General features: G+C 44.6%; 1 protein-coding gene across 2 annotated transcripts in view; it reads right to left on the reverse strand.

The window, feature by feature from the left end:
* The window catches only part of OCA2 (OCA2 melanosomal transmembrane protein), a 348,360-nt gene that overhangs the window by 102,746 nt on the left and 227,095 nt on the right, over positions 1–18,519 (reverse strand). For both annotated transcript variants that reach the window (XM_039319662.1, XM_039319661.1), the window contains one exon: positions 3,111–3,238. In XM_039319662.1, coding sequence (XP_039175596.1) covers positions 3,111–3,238 — 128 coding nt within the window. The remainder of the gene's footprint in view (positions 1–3,110; positions 3,239–18,519) is intronic.

An 18,519-nucleotide genomic window follows, 5' to 3' on the forward strand; every position in this document is an offset into this window, starting at 1 on the left:
CACCAATGGGGGAATTCTCCTCTGAGTCACTTGGAGCGGTGGAAGGGGCGACCCCCTCTGCCACGAAAGGAAGGTTTGTTCTGGGATTGATATCGGGATCTGTCCCTATTACCTGCTCTATCAAAGGGGCGCTCTGCCTTCAGAGCAGAGGGCCTGTAGGTTTGTCCCTATTCTGACATGTTTCCAGTCCAAAAGGACTGATGGCGACTGTAAGGGAGGAAACGCCTGTTGGTTTTCCTAGCCAAGTGAGAAATGACCTTCTGCTTTTGTTTATTCTCAATGAGATATGGAGTTAATGCCTCCCCAAACAGTCGGCTACCCATGAAGGGGGCAATGACCGCCCGCCACTTGTGCTTGCTCTTAGCCCTCCAGTTCTTAAGCCAGAGTAGCCTCCGAGCGACTACACCGGAAGCCATTGCCCGGGCTGAGTGTTTGGCCGAGTACAGGGAGACATTTGCCATATACTCAGATGTGGCAATAAGTTTAGTCAGATCCTGATGGATCCTGACGTCTTCCCATGGGATCCTATCCTGTAATTGTCTAAGCCAGGTAATAGATATCCTTGCAAAAAGGAGATGGAAGTTGCAGCCTTTGCTGCCCATGCGGATGCCAGATGAACCTTGTATAAAGCAAGTTCAGATTTTTTATCCTCTGCCTTAAGGGCGTCTGAAACATCTGCCGGAAGGCTGGCTGCAGAGAACAGTGGGGCTAGAGATTCATCCACTTTAAGGACCTCCAAAAGGTCAGTTAAATTCTTAGCCATGTCCACAATCTTGCGCTCAGACGCTCCCTGAGAAGGTTGAGCAGCCATTGTCCCTGAATGTTCTTGAGGAATATTGGGGGACAAGGGCTATGAAGGTGCTTGTCCACTGGTTCTGCGAACAGGGGATTAGAATCCTGATCTGAGGTGGACTGTGGGGTCGGAGTTGTAACGGAGGTGAGTTTGCTCGCTGCACAGGCCCTGTGCAGCAAGGAGGGAAATAGCGCAGCATTGAATAACTCTGCCATAGGCTTCGATTCATGTGTAGGTTCCTCACAATCAGACCAGCGGTCCCCACCTTCATCATAACCTGAGACATTAGAAGACCCAGATTCAGGAGAATGGGATGGGGAAACCATACCTGAATTATCCAATGGGAGTCGCGAAGAGGAAGTTTACACAGAAGGCCCCGAAACTGGTGACGCTTGATGGATACCTGATGATGCCACGGCCTGGATTACCGCCTGCAATATCCACGATTGGACTTGGTCTGAAAAAGATGGCTCTAGCAGAGGCCGTAACCCCACAGCCGGTGGTGTGAATGTAGCAGTGGGTACAGATGACAGGCTGGGCAAATCAAGGTCTTCCCCAAACAGGGGTGGGCCCACCTGACCAAAGGTCTGAGTGGAGACCTGCTGAATTGTGCTCATAGGCAACCAAGCCCTCGATGTGGACGGCAAATGTGCTCCCGTCTCAGGTGGTATGGAACCAGAAGGTGTATGCCCCTGTTCTGCTGACAAGCGTTGGGCCCGGGAGAATTGCTTCTCCAGGGCTTTATGTGTCCGGTCGACCTGCTTATCGCGTGCCTTGTCAGCACAGGGCAAACTGACCAGGCCTGAGGTCAAAATGGTAACAAAATCACATGTGTCTCACAATAGTGGCAATGGTCAGAATCCTGTAGGCAACCACTAGATGCAGAGTGGCAGAACTCAGACAAGGAATGGTGAGCAGGGCCTGCTGGACCTCCACTTCAGCAATAATTCCATCAAAATTGCTGATCTGATGATTGTAAGTGGATAGTAGAACCTGAAACTGAATCTTAATTGCAAATTAGGATGAAAATATATGTAGATAAAGCAATATCAATGATATCTGTGAAGTAACTGTATACGATCAATTCCAAAATGGCGCCTTTGCCTGCCCTGGGCATTTCCCAATGGAACAGTAGGTGGCAAAATGGTGGACGCCCTGAGGGAGGAATACTACCTCTGCTGGGGGGGGGCAGAAGAAACGAATCCCTGAATCAATCTAAATATCCCAGGTCAAGAAAAGGCAAAAAAGAGAAGAAATTCAATTTTCCAATTCACTAATGAGTATTCGTTAGCTGCTGCAGAACGAGGCCTCGCCTCTTTAGTGGCAGCCGAAAGAAAGGAATTTCTAAGTAACAGGGTTTCTTTCCAAAATTACACACTGTGCAGCAAACAGCACTGAATAATAGTCCAAATTACTTCAAATAACAATTTGGTCAATGAATCCAAAATGGCAGCCACTGGTGAAAAACTCTGACCGGGCCCGGCAGAGAATGATCCACGTGTGCTCAAAATGGTGGCCGCTATAAGGAACGTGTCCACTGTTCCAAAGGGGATTGACTAAATCAGACCTTTTATTTACTGAAACAAAAAGGAGCTCCCCCCACTTTTACACTTCCATTAACCCAGGAATTAACTCAGCAAACTGTTGAGTTAGAGAAAGAAGCAGCCATCCCTCCCTCTTTAGCAAGGAAGGGAATACTACTCTGCTCCCAAGGAAAGGGGAAAGGAAAGGGAAAGCAAAAATGGCCAAACCTCCCAGAGAATGAACAACCAGACTATAATTCTCCTATTCTCCAGGAAGAATCCACCAATGCTTTAAATATCTAGCCTGACCTGCTGTTCAACGAAGAGAATCAAGTCATCACGTCCTCATGGGCGAAAGACTAAGATGAAACTGGGAGGAGCCAGATAATGAGGCGTGACAACTTGACAACTTAGTCTGATTGAGCAGGAGGACTGAAATAACCATTGGTGGATTCTTCAGTCATCATGCTGGAGAAAATATAGGATGAGGATGGTAATAGATTTCATCTCTCTGTATTTGCAAAGAAATAATTTTTTACACTCTTTTATACAGAGAACTCCTAACTCATATGTCTTGATCCAGAAATTCCAGCCGCAGAATAAATACCAGAACACAGAGGTTGTGCAGTAATAAAGCTGCCTTTTCTACAAGATAACTGTAAATTAATCATCCTGCATGAAAAGAGCCATCTATATTTCTCTTGGTTGAAAACAATTCAAGAAAGTAAAAATGAAACATTTCTTCTTTGTTAACCTCAAGATTTTAAACTTTCTTTAAAATGTCTTCATCTTACCTCCATTAAAACAAACAACGCTGCAAAGAAAAGGAGGGTTGCCCATTCCACTCTGTTCAGAATCATTTCAAAATCAGAAATGTTGGCTAGCACAAGAAGCCATACAGCTCCCAACATAGCAATCCATCCTGCATAAAAAGAGAAGTTAGCATGAATATAACTGAGTCCATTTTAACCAGTTATGTCAAATCTACAGTACACATACCCTTTGGGTTTAGAAATATTGAAAACATATTTATACTGTGGAATAGCACATAATCACGGTTAAACTTACAACTTATTTCCCCCACCCTAGGATATAGCTTATGTGCCTTTAATATCTCAAGTAATTCTGTAGATGAATCTTCTCTAATATTGTTATTTCCATATTCCACTATTTTCATGCCCTATAAAGGATAATATCCAGGATTAAAAAAAAAACCTCCAGTTATAAAATAGTTCTAAACTTGCAATGTAACTCAATGCCTAGTTTCTCCTTGACACGAATCCAACTCTAAGAATTCAAAACAAGGCATACTAAAAATGAAAATCAGACTTAACTATTACTATTAATCTGGTCTTCTCATTTTTTAAAAAAAATATATGTCTTCATCCAGAAATATTTAATCCATGCTAAAAATTCCAGATGTGCAAAATAAATATCAGAACATAGTTGTGCAATAATATAGCTGCCTTTACTAACTTCACATAATTGTAAATTAATCATTCCTCCTGAGAAGACCAATTGATATTTCACTCCCATTTTAACCATATGAATTTAGAAAAAAAATCTAAAATGTAATGCTGAGTCTAAGTTTTTCTACATTTCTTTCAAAGGGGGCAAAGCGTCATGTTTCCAAAAGGATTCCATCCTGAACCGAATAATAGAATATCTATCCATAGCTATTGGCAGTATTTTTTCGGTGTACCATATCTATTTTCTGTGTTCTTCAGTTACAGTTCTGAGTTAAAAAAAGAGTACATAAAGAGAATATTGTGCCATGGGAATATGTATATACTGAACTTATTCAAAGGACACATGTTACATGTTATAAAAATGATTCCCATGTTTTTGATTCTTGTTTGTGTTAAGGTATTGCAGATTCTTTATTTATCCATTGGGGAAATATTAATGGGATATTTCTTCAAATATTATGTGAATGACTAAAAGCTGAATTTCTCAAAGAAAATATTTAGAAGTAGACTACAAAAGAATAAAATTCAGATGCAAAGAAAAAAGAATATAATAACAGCTGCAGTCTTTCAAAGATAACCTTTAAGCCTCCTTAGTGTATTTATTCCTCTTTGAATTTAATCAAGACTTGTTTAAAAATCCAACTAAAACTGAAATAATTATCTGTAATATGATATAAACATTTAAATCAAAATATTCAATACATGCTCATAGTAATCTATTAAAAGCAATGTGTCATGGTTCTGACAGATGAAACTCTTAAAAGAATTTCAAGGCATTGTTTACCTTAAAGAATCTTTATTCGAGAAGCATAACATCGGCACTAACATAATCAAAGCCAAAAACTGAATCCCCCCCCCCTTGAGCACATAGTATCAAAGCACAATTCCCTCCTCCAATTAACAGTCATAAATCACATTCCCCAATTAGTTTAAAGCAAGGGGTTTCCCTCCGGCTCTCCAACCTGCCAATTCTTATCATCTCTTATTTCAACAACCTTGATGCTTATGCTAGGTTCAGTATTATTATGTTTAGCTGAACTTTCATGCACATCCCCCCCCTCCCCAGCATCATCTAACTCTAAAAGCGAAAAGAAAATGGTTACATCTGCATCTGTTGTCAAAGCAAAAACATCCGATGTTAGCAGCATTGACATCCAGCCCCCCTTACAAAAAGGACAGATCCTGTAACGTAAACAAAAGCACATGTTAGGGATTGCCTTTTGGTTTATTAGGGTGTTTCCTACAGAACCTGTTAATGAGTCTGCCAGCTTTCACATCGCTAGATTTCACCCAAGTGGTTTCAGACAGCAAATACCCCTTTCATTGTACTAAGTACTGCAATTTCCCTTTAAAAATTCTAGAATCAAGAATACGCTTTACTTCATAGTGGGTCTGTCCAGCTACCATGAGGGGTCTGGGTGCGTTCTTAGGGGGAGGTCTTAAAGTGGAACCCCAAAACGGTTTCAACAAGCTGCAATGGAAGACAGCTTGAATCCTCCCTAAAAGCCTAGGGAGTTTTAATTCTACTGTGACTGGGTTAATGATCTTTACAATGGGGAAAGGCCCCAAGAATTTCGGTTCTAATTTCTTATTGGGTAATTTGAGCCGTAAATACTTAGTCGACAGATAAACCTTTTCCCCAACATGGAATGTTCTTTGAGGAGCCCTTTTTTATCTGCTTGCTTTTTGTAGGTCTCAGAAGCCTTTTTAAAAGCAGTCTTCATGGCTTTCCAAATTTCTTCCCACCCCCTCACCCATTAATCAAGTGTCTGAGATACAGAGGGCGCCTGGGGGTATACAGGTATTGGGCTGAATTCTTTTCCTGTGGTTACTCTAAAAGGTGTGAAGCCGGTGCTGCTGTGAACAGTGTTATTGTAAGCCACCTGTCAGAATCCAATTATATTTCATCTCTAGTTATCAACTATAGAAAATATCATTTCTGCCTTCTCTGGATTCTGTCATACGATGAAGGGAAGGGGGTGAACAAAGGGGCTTTATGGCCCTCACTTCCTTCGGTACACTTCAAAGGAACTGGATGTGGATATTACCAAAAGGACTAACCATAACAATGGGGCTATTACCTTCATGTAGCTCTCTCTGAAGTCTCCATCCAGCCGGCAGTAAGGAAAAGGGGGTGGGAGTGTAATGCCTGAGACTGTCGCTGGAAGAAGGGGGTGATTGGGTGGGGTTACTGGGGAACCCCTTAAAATCTTGAATGGGAGAACTTGGACCCCAAGTCCTGTCTAGAACGCCTGCAACCATTTTCTCTTAATAAAGGATTCCTGTTGGAAGAATTATTCCAAGAGTTCTGTCTTCTTAAGATGCAAAGTGGGGTGGGTCCTTACATTAGACAGGACTTGCAAAATTAATCCACCTGGAAGGGAGACCCTTACCGGGGGATTTTGCAAAAAATTACCATGTCAGACAAAGGAGCAAGAATGGGGGAAAACTCCCTGGAAAGAGAGCCGCTGCCCCGACTGGAACCTTGCCGGATGTCAGGATCTGAGAGGTCAGATTCCTCAGGAGAAGAAGTGGTGGAGACACGGGACCACAAGCCTCACTGGTCAATGGGCGTTGGAAAGAAAAGCGAGTGGGGAAAGGAATCAAGAAAGGTGACCCTGAGACGGGGGGCCAAGCAACCAGAATGGAAGCAGGAGATGGAGAAATCCCTGCACCCAAGTGAAGAGGGAGAAAGCTGGGCACCGTACTCAGACTGGATCCTAGAGAAAGCTATTGACCTGATGAAGAGAACTCTCAGCTCCCTAGGAGAGGAGAATCCTGAGCCCTACGGCCGCCCCAGCTCCTGGAACCGCAAAGGGAGAGAGACCAAGGGGGAAGTGGAACCTGCAGCCCCGGGGATATCTGCTGATCCAGTAGTCCCCACCCCCTACCGAACCACAGATGGTGATCTGGACGGAAGATACTGCCACCAACAACGGAGGCACCGATCTATTCCAAGACGTCCGCCATTGGAGGTGAAATTCAAAGGGGAGCCAACACGCTTGGGGTTTTTCCTAACCCAAGTCCTCAGCTATATGGAGGAATATGGGCGGGACATCCCCCGTGACAAATCCTGCATCCAGATTGTGCAATCTGCCCTGGACGAACCGGCTCCAGATTGGGTGGTGAACTTGCATGACTCCAATGCCCCAGAACTCAACGACTTCAACCATTTCATGTCCTCTCTGAGAAGACAATTTGAAGACCCCCTGGCTGATCGCAAAGCCCGCAAAAGGATAAAAACGATGAGGCAAGGCAAACGCCCAGTGGCTGAATATACACACGAATTCCGGGCCATTGCCAGCAAACTGAACTGGCCAGAAGACATCCTCCTTAGCCATTTCAAAGACGGATTAAATTATGACCTATATGACGCTTGCCTGCCCCGAGGGGATGCACACCAACTTAAGGAATGGTACGTCTTGGCAGAGGAAGCAGAGATTGACATATTGAAGAGACACCGCCGAGGAAAACAATGGAGCCGCTCCCCGCCTGAGTTGACACACGAACCAGTGAAACCATTGGCTACAGCCAAGAAGCAAATGGGGTGTTTCAAGTGTGGAAGAGAAGGGCATCGAGCTGTAGAATGCCGCTCCAAAGCCCCCCAGCACAACCCAGACAGATCCCCAATCAGCAAATCCGGAAAGTCTTCAGCTAAGCCAAAAGAAACTGCCATGAGAATGATGGAAATTGTGGAAACCCCCACCTCTGCTCATCAGGGGGAAAGAACTCCAGCCTACACCACAGGGCCAGTGGACACCTCAGATGACAGCTTGGAGGGCGAACCCCTGGTAAGTGGATGCATCGCACCCATCCTCAAGACAGTGACTATATTAATTCCCCCCATGACCGAAGCTGTGAAGGTGAAAGTCTTAATAGACTCTGGCTGCACCCGCTGCCTCATTAGCCTGACACTAGTGGGGAATCTGGGCATTCCGTCAAGGAGACTGGAACAACCAATCTCATTTGGCCAGTTAGATGGATCCATAGCAGGAGGGGGTGCCAGCTACCCTAGCCACTTTACCAATACACCTCTCCCTGGGCAAACATGAGGAGGACATAACGTTTGTGGTGACCCCAGGAATGAAATGCCCAATGATCCTAGGGATGGAATGGTTAAAAAAATGGAACCCCTGGGTGAATTGGAGGACGACAGAAATTCCCAAAGGGGGACTTTATGAACTTAAAATCCCAAGGGGGGCTACCAGAATCAAGAATAGAAAAAGCATCCATGGGAGAGGAAAAGGGACCACCAGAAATACCAGAGAAATACAGAGACCTTGCTGAAGTTTTCAGTGAGGAGAGGGCAGATGAGCTTCCCCCCCACTGACCCACAGACTGTGCCATTGAATTCAAGCCTGGGGCAAAACTCCCGAAGCCCAGATTATACTCCATGAGCCCAAAGGAGAAGGAGGAAATGGAAAGATTCATTAAAAAAAACCTAGAGAGAGGGTTCATTGAGCCAGCCAAGCCTAAAGTGGCTGCCCCAGTCCTCTTTAGAGAGAAGAAGGATGGCTCTTTACGCTTATGCGTGAATTATAGGGCCCTGAATACAATCAGTGAAAGCAACCTATACCCTCTGCCCCTCATGAAAGACATGCTATCACACCTCTCAAAAGGGAAATTGTTTTCTAAACTAGACCTAAGGGAAGCTTACTATCGTGTGAGAATTAAGGAAGGGGACAAATGGACGACCGCATTTAACTGCTCCATGGGGTGCTATCAATTCAAAGTCTTGCCATTTAGATTACAAGGGGGCCCTGCAGTCTTTATGCAATTAATCAATGACATTCTAAGGGAGCACGTGTTTAAGGGGGTCCTTGTTTACTTGGGCGACATTCTTATCTTCACCGAAACAAAAGAGGAACATGTCAACCTTGTCAGAGTGGTTTTAAAGAAACTGTGAGCCGCCCACCTATATGCCAAACTCTCAAAATGCGAATTCCACCAGGAAAGGATAAACTACCTAGGTTATCGCATATCCCCCCAGGGCAATGAAATGGACCCAGAGAAGGTCAGAGCAGTATTAGATTGGGCACCACCCTGCACAAGAAAGGAACTACAAAGTTTCCTGGGCTTTGCAAACTTTTACCGCCAATTCATCCCCTCATTTGCCCAGATAGCCTTGCCCCTCACGAACTTACTAAAAACGAAGAGAGCATCCTCACTAAAACCTAGCCAGCCACTAACATGGACGATGGAGTGCCAAGCAGCGTTTGAGAGACTAAAGAGACTTTTTTCTGCCGAACCAGTACTAAGACACCCAGACATGGATAAGCCCTTCGTAATACAGGCAGATGCAAGTGATGTGGCAGTGGGGGCTGTTATATTACAAGAAAATAATGATGGAGTATTGCATCCCTGTGCATATACATTCAAGAAACTCACGGAAACAGAACAGCACTGGCCCGTATGGGAGAAGGAGGCATACGGGATATGTTGGGCATTACTCACGTGGAGACAGTTCCTGGAAGGCAACAAAATCCCCTTCCAGGTGTGGACTGATCACAAAAATTTGGAAGCCCTGAAAGCGCCCAGGAAGCTCAATCCCAAACAAGCCCGCTGGTCCCAGCATTTTCACCAGTTCTAATTTAAGCTCAAACATTTACCAGGGAGAAAGAACTTCCTGGCAGATGCACTATCTCTCATGCCCCAATATAATAGTGTGTGAGCCACAGACTCTAAACCAATGATGGCAGAGTCAAACTGGCAGCACCAGTAACCACAAGAACCCAAGCTAAATTAAAACCACAACTGGTCAGCCAAACTGGAATTGAATTCAGGAACAGTTTGGAAACAGATGAATGGTTCCAGAAAAACAAAAATGTGTGCACAATGAGAGACGGGTTGTCTTGGGTAGGGGAAAAGTTATATATACCAACAACCCAAAGAGTCACATTCATGCAGCTTTTCCATGACACAAAATCAGCAGGGCATTTTGGATTTGTAAAAACTTTACACTTAATTAAACGGCAATTTTGGTGGCCATCCATAAAAAAGGACATAGAAAGTTACGTAGCCAGCTGCCCAAATGCAAAAGAGGTTGCAAGGGAAATCGCCAGGACTATTACAAACAGTGGCAAATCCCTCAGCCCCCTGGAGCAGTGGTTCTCAACCTTTTTAATGCCGCGACCCCCAACCGGTCGTAAGTCGAGGACTACTCAACCAGTCGTAGGTCGAGGGCTACTCAACTGGTGCAGCAACGTTTGCAGAATGGGACTTTTGACAGGCTCAGCAGGGCAGAGACAGCCTGGACAATTCCTATTGGCTTTTGAAAGCCAATAGAATTAGACTCTATTCAAGAGAGTCTATTCTATTGGCTTTCAAAAGCCAATAGAATAAAAGGGAGTAGCACAGCTAAGGAAAAAGGGGAAAAATGGCAGACTGTGAAATGGTTGTTCGACCCCAAATGGGGTCCCGACCCACAGGTTGAGAACCACTGCCCTGGAGGGAAATAGCCATGGATTTTATAGTGGAATTGCCAGAAAGCAATGGGAATATTGTTGTCTGGACGGTCACGGACATGTTTTCCAAACAGGTGCACTTTATCCCTTGCCAAAAGATTCCCACCGCAAAAGCCTTAGCGAAACTTTTCGTCCAGCACATTTACAGATTGCACGGGGCACCCCAACACATCATCTCTGATAGGGGAGTGCAATTTACGTCTGCATTTTTGAAGGAATTTTTATCCCTTTTAGGAACCACTCAGGGACTGACATCTAGCCACCATCCACAAGGGAATGGGGGTGCTGAAAAAATGAACTCAGTACTCGAGCAATATCTAAGATGTTTTCTTAATTTCCAACAGACCAGGTGGGCGGACTTACTCCCTTTTGCAGAAGTTGCCTACAATAATGCAGTCCACTCTAGCACAGGTTACACTCCTTTTCAAATAGCCAACGGTCAAAGTTTCAACCCCATGCCAGAATTAACCCCAAACGAACCAACAATCCCATCACTGAAAGAATGGATGGAACAATTACAAGACACCTGGCCAATAGTTAGGAAAGCACCAGATGAAGCTAGGCAGGCATACAAAGCACAAGCCGATAAAAAAAGGGTTGAGCCTACACCATTCATTATAGGAGAAATGGTGTACTTATCTACAAAATACCTAAAGTCCCTACAGCCCTGTAAAAAACTTGGACCAAAATATATAGGGCCTTTTCCAATTAAAAGAATCATAAACCCAATAACAGTAGAATTAGAATTACCCAAAAATCTCAGCCAAATACACCCAATTTTTCATTGCAGCTTGCTGAAAAGAGAGCATCAGTCACCTTTACGGCCAAAAATTCGCCCCCACCACCTCCAATCATGGTGGAGGGTGAACAACATTTCGAAATAAAGGAAATCCTTGACTCTGGGAGATATCATGGAGCGACTCAGTACCTAGTTGCCTGGAAACACCTCCCTGCCTCACAAAACGAGTGGGTCCATAAACGTCATGTCAGAGCCCCAAAGCTATTAAAGAAGTTTCACACAGAGTATCCTAACAAGCCTGACTAACTTTTATACCTGTTTTGTTTTCTTTCAGGTGGATCTGTCATTTTTTTTAAGGGAGCAGGATGTCAGAATCCAATTATATTTTATCTCTAGTTATCAACTATAGAAAATACCATTTCTGCCTTCTCTGGATTGTGTCATACGATGAAGGGAAGGGGGTGAACAAAGGGGCTTTATGGCCCTCACTTCCTTTGGTACACTTCAAAGGAACTGGATGTGGATATCACCAAAAGGACTAACCATAACAATTTATTTTATTTTATTTTATTTATGAGACTTATGTACCGCTTTTTAAGTGCAAGCACTCTCTAAGCGGTGTACACCAGTAAGCAATGTATATATATATTTACATTGCCCCCAATAATCTGGGTCCTCATTTTACCTACCCTGGAAGGATGGAAGGCTGAGTCAACCTTGAGCCGGTGAGATTTGAACCGCTGACCTGCTGAACACAGTCAGCTAAAGTGGCCTGCAGTACTGCACTCTAACTGCTATTACCTTCATGTAGTTCTCTCTGAAGTCTCCATCCAGCTGGCAGTAAGGAAAAGGGGGTGGGAGTGTAATGCCTGAGACTGTCGCTGGAAGAAGGGGGTGATTGGGTGGGGTTACTGGGGAACCCCTTAAAACCTTGAATGGGAGAGCTTGGACCCCAAGTCCTGTCTAGAACGCCTGCAACCATTTTCTCTTAATAAAGGATGCCTGTTGGAAGAATTATTCCAAGAGTTCTGTCTTCTTAAGATGCAAAGTGGGGTGGGTCCTTACACCACCTCTGAGAAAGGGAGGAGGTCAGTCCAGTATTTCTGTTGGTAGCTGACATAGCATCTGAGATATTGCTCCACCATGGAGTTAGCGGATTCAGCAGCCCCATTAGTAGAAGGATGAAAAACAGATGATAGACCTTGAGATGATCCAATTAGTTTAAGAAAGTTTCTCCAAAACCTAGCCGTGAACTGCACCCCCACATCTGAAATTATTCATTTAGGGGCACCATGCAACCAGTAGATGTGTTTCAAGAACAATTTAGTCAGTCATTGGGTGGACGGGAGCCCTTTGCAGGTGATGAAGTGAGTCTAGTTTGAAAACAGATCTATCACAGTCCAGATGACTGTATTTCCTCTACTTTCAGCTAGATCTACTATAAAATCCATAGCAACTTCTTCCCATGATTGAGAAGGGTCTGCCACCAGCTGTAATAACCCAGGGGGTTTCCCTGGAATTCTTTTCATAGTGGCACATAAAGCACAACTCCTGACATAATTTTTTACATCCCATTTTAATCCCATCCACCAGAATTGCTGGCGGATGAGATGTAGAGTTTTTTAAATATCCAAAGTGTCCAGCCTGTTTTACATCATGGCCGTGTAGGAGAGTGTTAAGACAGAGGGTTTCTAGCAAGTATAACTTTCCCCCTTATAAGCCAAACCATCCCTGCAAGTTAGGGAGGTTTGATTGTCCTTGAACCATTGATCAGTGAGGAGCTCTTGTTTTATTTTTTTTGCCCCAGGGTCATCAGGATTAGGGGCTCTGCGAGGTGTGAGTTGAGCAGCAGTTTGTGAATTGGAGATAATTGCCTTGTTAAACTCCTCATGCTGGCTTTTGTACTGGGGAAGTCTGGATAGAGCATCAGCTAGGAAGTTTTTCCCTCCTGGTATGTACTTTAGAGTGAAGTTAAAATGGTTAAAGTACTGTGCCCATCGCACCTGTTTTGGGGACAATCTAGTGCTTCTAGATTTTTGTGATCAGTCCATACTTCAAAAGGCACCTTTCTCCATTCTAGGTAGTGCCTCCAGTTTAATAGAGCCCAGCGGATTGAGAAAGCCTCCTTTTCCCATATTGACCACCTCCTCTCTCTCTCAGTGAATTTTTTCGAAGTGTAGGCACAGGGTTGTAGGGTCCCACTTTGGTTCTTTTGCAGTAGTACAGCTCCAATGGCCACGTCACTGGCGTCGGCTTGAATTACAAAGGGCTTCCCTGTGCATGGGTGCTTTAAGACCAGTTCAACTGCAAATAGTCTTTTTAAGTTTTCAAAAGCGGTTTGACAGCTCATAGTCCATGTTAGCGGTTGATCCAGCCGTGGCTTCCCTCTCCCTTTTCCTGTTTTTAGTAATTCCGTAAGGGGTAGGGCAATTTCGGCAAAGGAGGGGATGAATTGATGGTAGATGTTGGCGAATCCTAGGAAGCTCTGGAGCTGCTTGTGAGTCTTTGGGGGCTGCCATTCAATTATAGCTTTCACTTTGGTTGGGTCCATTTCAATGCCCTCACTGAAAATTCTGTAGCCAAGATAATCTAATCGGGTCTGGTGAAACTCACACTTTGACAGTTTGACATAAAGTTTAGCATTCAACAGTTTCTTTAGCACATCTCTCACTAGTTTTATTCGTGCTGTATATTAGGATGTCATCAAGATACACCAGAACCCCTTCGTATAAATGGTCATGTAGAACCTGATTAATCAGCTGCATGAAGACAGCTGGGGGCCCCTGTAGTCCAAACGGCATGACTTTAAATTGATAGCTCTCCATGGGGCAGTTAAATACAGTCTTTCACTCATCTCCCTCCTTTATCCCCACCTGGTAATATGCCTCTCTCAGGTCTAACTTAGTGAAGACACTTCCCTTTGCCAGGTGGGTTAGTAAGTCCTTCAGGAGAGGGAGAGGGTATTTATTTTCCATTCTCACTGTGTTCAGACCTTTATAATCTATGCAGAGATGAAGAGACCGGACCCGTCTTTTTTTCTTTAAACAACACAGGGGCTCTCACCGCAGACTTGGCCCATTCGATGAATCCCCTCGCTAGGTTTTTGTCCACATATTGCTGCATCTCCTCCATTTCAACGGGGGACATAGCATACATTCTTGGTCATTGGAGTTTGGCTCCCAATAAAGTTCAATGGAGCAATCATTGGGTCGGTGGGGAGACAGGGCATCACATTCCTTCTCACTAAATGCCTCCGCTAGGTCCCAGTACTCGCTTGGGATGAGTGGCTCACCTGGTTACGATGAGGCAGCCATGTGCACTCGCTCAGTGGGTGGGCTAAAGTTTCCTGTAACATTCATTGAACTAAGGGGGGGGCTTGGGCCCTATAGGCAACCTCACAGTTCTCATTCCCTTCTCCCACCAGATAAATGGCTTCCATTTGTCCAACCAGGCTAATCCTAGGATCACAGCCTCAGTCATTTTTGGAGCCACCAGGAAACAAATGAACACCCAGTGTTCACCTATTTCTGAGTGTAGGGATTCAATTAATTGCATGACTAAAGTTCCTCCCATTAGGAAGCTATCAGCTTGTTCAAACCTCACAGGTTTGGAGATCAGCTTTGCTTGTATGCCCATTTTCATGGCAAATGGCAAGCTAATAACACACTGGGAACATCCGGAGTCAACCAGCATTTTTAAATCTACCTATGCCCCCATCTTAGGGATTGCAAGTTTGGCAGGTAGTGAGAAAGGTGGGACATGTCAACTCAGCATTGGGTCATCTTCTCCTTCATTGTCGCTGTCAAAAGAGGGTAGAGCGGGGATAGATCCAGCCTTGGTTCCGGCGTCCTCCTGCCTGGGGGATGTGACTTGGGCAACCGGTTCCTGTGTGATCCAGCTGGATTTCTCTCTTGTTGGCTGCTGGGCCAGTTTCTTTCTCAATGTTTGTCCAGGTCTACTCTGCTGTTGAGGGTAGATGACTGGGCAATTCGCTGCTCGATGTCCCTGTTGTCCGTATCGGAAACACTTAATCGGTGGGCCTGCAGGTGGCCTGGGACTTTCAGTAGCTGCAGCAGTTGGAGGTTTTCAGGGGGGTGGCTTCCATTTGTGTTGCTCTGGCCTCAACTCAGCTTCAGGTGAGGGTGGCTTCTTATAGTGGGTAAGCTGAACGTCTAGTCTTACTGCTGCCTGGTACCATTCTTGCAGCTTATCAGGTACTGCTCGATAGATATAGGCTTGGGAGAGGTGATCATCTAGTACCTTTTTGAAATGATGGACTAGGGGTTGCTTGGGCCAGCTCTCTATCCAACCGGCTATCTTGCAAAATTCTTGTATGTATTCCAGTGCATGGCTTGCTTTATCTTTTGGACTTGTTCTTCCACTTTGAGGGAAATGGATGGGTCCTTGAACCTTTCTCTCAGTCCTAAGAGGAAGAGATGGGGGTCCTCCAATTTAGGTGCTTGCTCATTATATAAATTGTTCAGTCATTCAGATGCTTCTCCTTCTAAGCTGGACACAATCACATCGACCATAGCGGCTGGGTTCAGATAGAAATAGGCACATTAGTTCAAGTGAGAGCACACTTGGTTGAGGAAAAAAATCAGCTTCTCTGGGTCCCCATCAAAGGTTGCTCTGAGGGGTGGTGCCATCAATGGCTGTTGGTCTCCCCACTGTGGCTGTTGCACCCCCAGCTGTTGCTGACCCCCCAAGGCAGCTGTCGCATCCCCAGTTGCTGTAAACCTCCCAATGGTTGCTGCATATTTAGGGGCTGCTGCCACCCCCATGGCTGTTGCTGCATTGCCGGCAGCTGTGGCATACCTAGTTGTCATAGGTCTCCCAATGGTTGCTGCCTGGGCGGGGCTGTTGCCATCCCCACTGCTGCAGGCCTGCAGGGGGCTGTGGCATCCCCAGTTGCTGTAGGCCCCCCTGCGGCACTGGAGGGGATTTCTGCTGGATCCCCATTGGTTGCCAACCTCCTGGTGGCTACATCACCCCAAGTTGTTGCAAGACCCCCATCAGCTGCTGAATATTTGAGGGTTGCGACCACCCCCAGCTTGGCTGCTGCACTGGCAGAGGCTGCTGGCCCCCCGCCTGTGAGGGCTGCAGCATTCCCCATTGCTGTATGTGCCTCAGGCTGGGTGGTCGATAAGCACATCGATCTTATCTCACTGGCGACGATCTGGGATTTTGGAGGGGCAATGACTGGAGCTATTTCTCTTTGCGGGGCTGGAGGCCCTGGTAGGGGGCTTCGAGGATGGGGAGGTAGTCTGGTTTACATAGGAGGGTTTGGGGGTTCCCCTTGTCAGGAGTTGGTGGCTGCCTCATCGATCATTGTGATCACTGGCGTAGGGGGAATGGGAAGGTTGCTCCCTGCTTCTCACCTCTAACTCCTCGAACCTCTCCACCTTCTCCACTGACTGACTGCGAGTTGCAGACAGGTACTTCCACTCACCAGAGTCCTCAGGGGTAGACAACTTTGTAGTTCTCCACCAGTCAGGGTAATCCCCCTATGTGGGAATCCCTTCATAGTAGCTCAACCTCATCTGCCTTTGAAACACTTGAGGGTGGCAAGCCATCTTGAGGCATCTGGAGTCTTCACTGGCCTGAGTCCAATGACCAGATCAGCTGTCCTTGTGGCTTGGGCTTTGCCCCCAGCTGGGAGGCCTGAAAAAGCTCCTTCACTGGCGTGCTGGTTGTCGCTGCCCCTCCGGGGTAGCAGCCACTGCCAGGGTGCTGGTTTCAGGTGTTCTCTCCTTCTCCATGCTGAGATCTTCCCCGAATCTTTGTCAGCTTATCCTTCGATTCTAGGGACAGCGACTGGGGCTCAGGCCCCCAAGATAGTTAGGAAAAAATTGGAGTTTTTGGCTTAATGTCATGGTTCCAACAGATGAAACTTTTCAAATAACTTTGGGGCATTGTTTACCTTAAAGAATCTTTATTCGAGAAGCATAATATCGGCACTAACATAATTGAAGCCAAAAACTGAATTACCCTCCCCTTGAGCACATAGTATCAAAGCACAATTCCCTCCTCCAATTAACAGTCATAAATCACATTCCCCAATTAGTTTAAAGCATGGGCTGTCCCTCCGGCTCTCTAACCCACAAATTCTTATCATCTCTTATTTCAACAACCTTGATTCTCACACTAAGTTCAGTATTATTATGTTTAGCTGAACTCTCATGCACATCCCCCCCTCCCCAGCATCATCTAACTCTAAAAGCGAAAAGAAGAAAATGGTTACATCTCCATCTATTATCAAAGCAAAAACATCCGATGTTAGCAGCATTGACACAATGATACTTTCTACAAGATTAAGTTTACTCCCCAACTGTTTCTTTTGGGAATTTTTGTGGATTTTAATGTTAAAGAAACTATTTTAATGTTGAATTTAATAACAGCAGCAAGATTACTGGTGGGTCAATATTGGAAGAAGGATACTCTGCCTTCTTTAGAAGAATGGGTATTTAAGGTTTCTAATTTAGCAGAAATGGCTAAAATTTCTGCTTATTTAAAGGACCAGTCACAAGAGAGATATTTTAACGTATGGAGAAGATGGATAGAATATGTTCAGAAGAAATATGGAACTACAAAGTTTCACTTATTCTATGAGTAATGATTTTGTTTATAAACTTATGATGTTAAAGTTTGAAGAGAGTTAAGGGTTTTTATGATTTTGTTCATTGCATAATTAGTAAACTTAAATAGATTATGTTTAATATGTTTGCATAATCCTGTATTTTGCTCTGGGAAGTCGGGGGGGAGGGGGTGGGGTGAGGGGTGGGGGTGGATGGGTTGAAGTTTAAGTAGTTCAGATAAAGTAGAAATAGTCTTATTGTATATAATATTAATGTTTTAATTTTGAGAGAGGAACTGCTCAGGCATTTCCCCTGGACCGCATCAAGAGGGAGAAGAAGAAGGTGAGAAGTAAGTAGGAAGGTGGAGGTGAAGGAGAAGAGGGGGTGAGTGAAGAAAAAGAGGGAAAGAAGTAAGTTGTTTTGAGGTGGGATGCGGTTTGGGGGGAAATGGGCGGGCAAGACCGAATGTGGTGTGTATCAATTTGTTTTATTTTTTATCTGAAGTATTTGTAAGATTGTTATGTATTGTAAAATTGAAAATAAAAATTTTTACAAAAAAAAATGATACTTTCCACAAAGTCATAATGTACTTGGTATACAACAAATATAAATTAAAATAACATAGTTATTAGCAGGGACAATTTGGATATTTTCAAAGGGACTCCGATGCAATGGGACAGAAAAGTCCCAATAACTGACATAAAAATTAAGAAATATGCACAAAATCCAGAGAAAAGTCCTAAAATCAATATTTTTTCAGATGTACTGAACTTCCATCATTCAACAATGACAGATGATATGCTGACTGGAAGGTTTGTGTGTTGAAGTCCAACTCATTTGCAAAGTAGCAAGATGTGGAATGTTGTCCTAGAAAGAAGTGCAGTCCATATATTATAGTGACTGAAAAGTTACAAGGATGAGTATTTTGAGGAAACTGCTAAAAAGGATAACCC

The sequence above is a fragment of the Crotalus tigris genome, unplaced genomic scaffold (genome assembly GCF_016545835.1).
Source record: "Crotalus tigris isolate CLP2741 ecotype Arizona unplaced genomic scaffold, ASM1654583v1 scf7180000023606.2106662, whole genome shotgun sequence".
NCBI classification, from domain to species: Eukaryota; Metazoa; Chordata; class Lepidosauria; order Squamata; family Viperidae; genus Crotalus; species Crotalus tigris.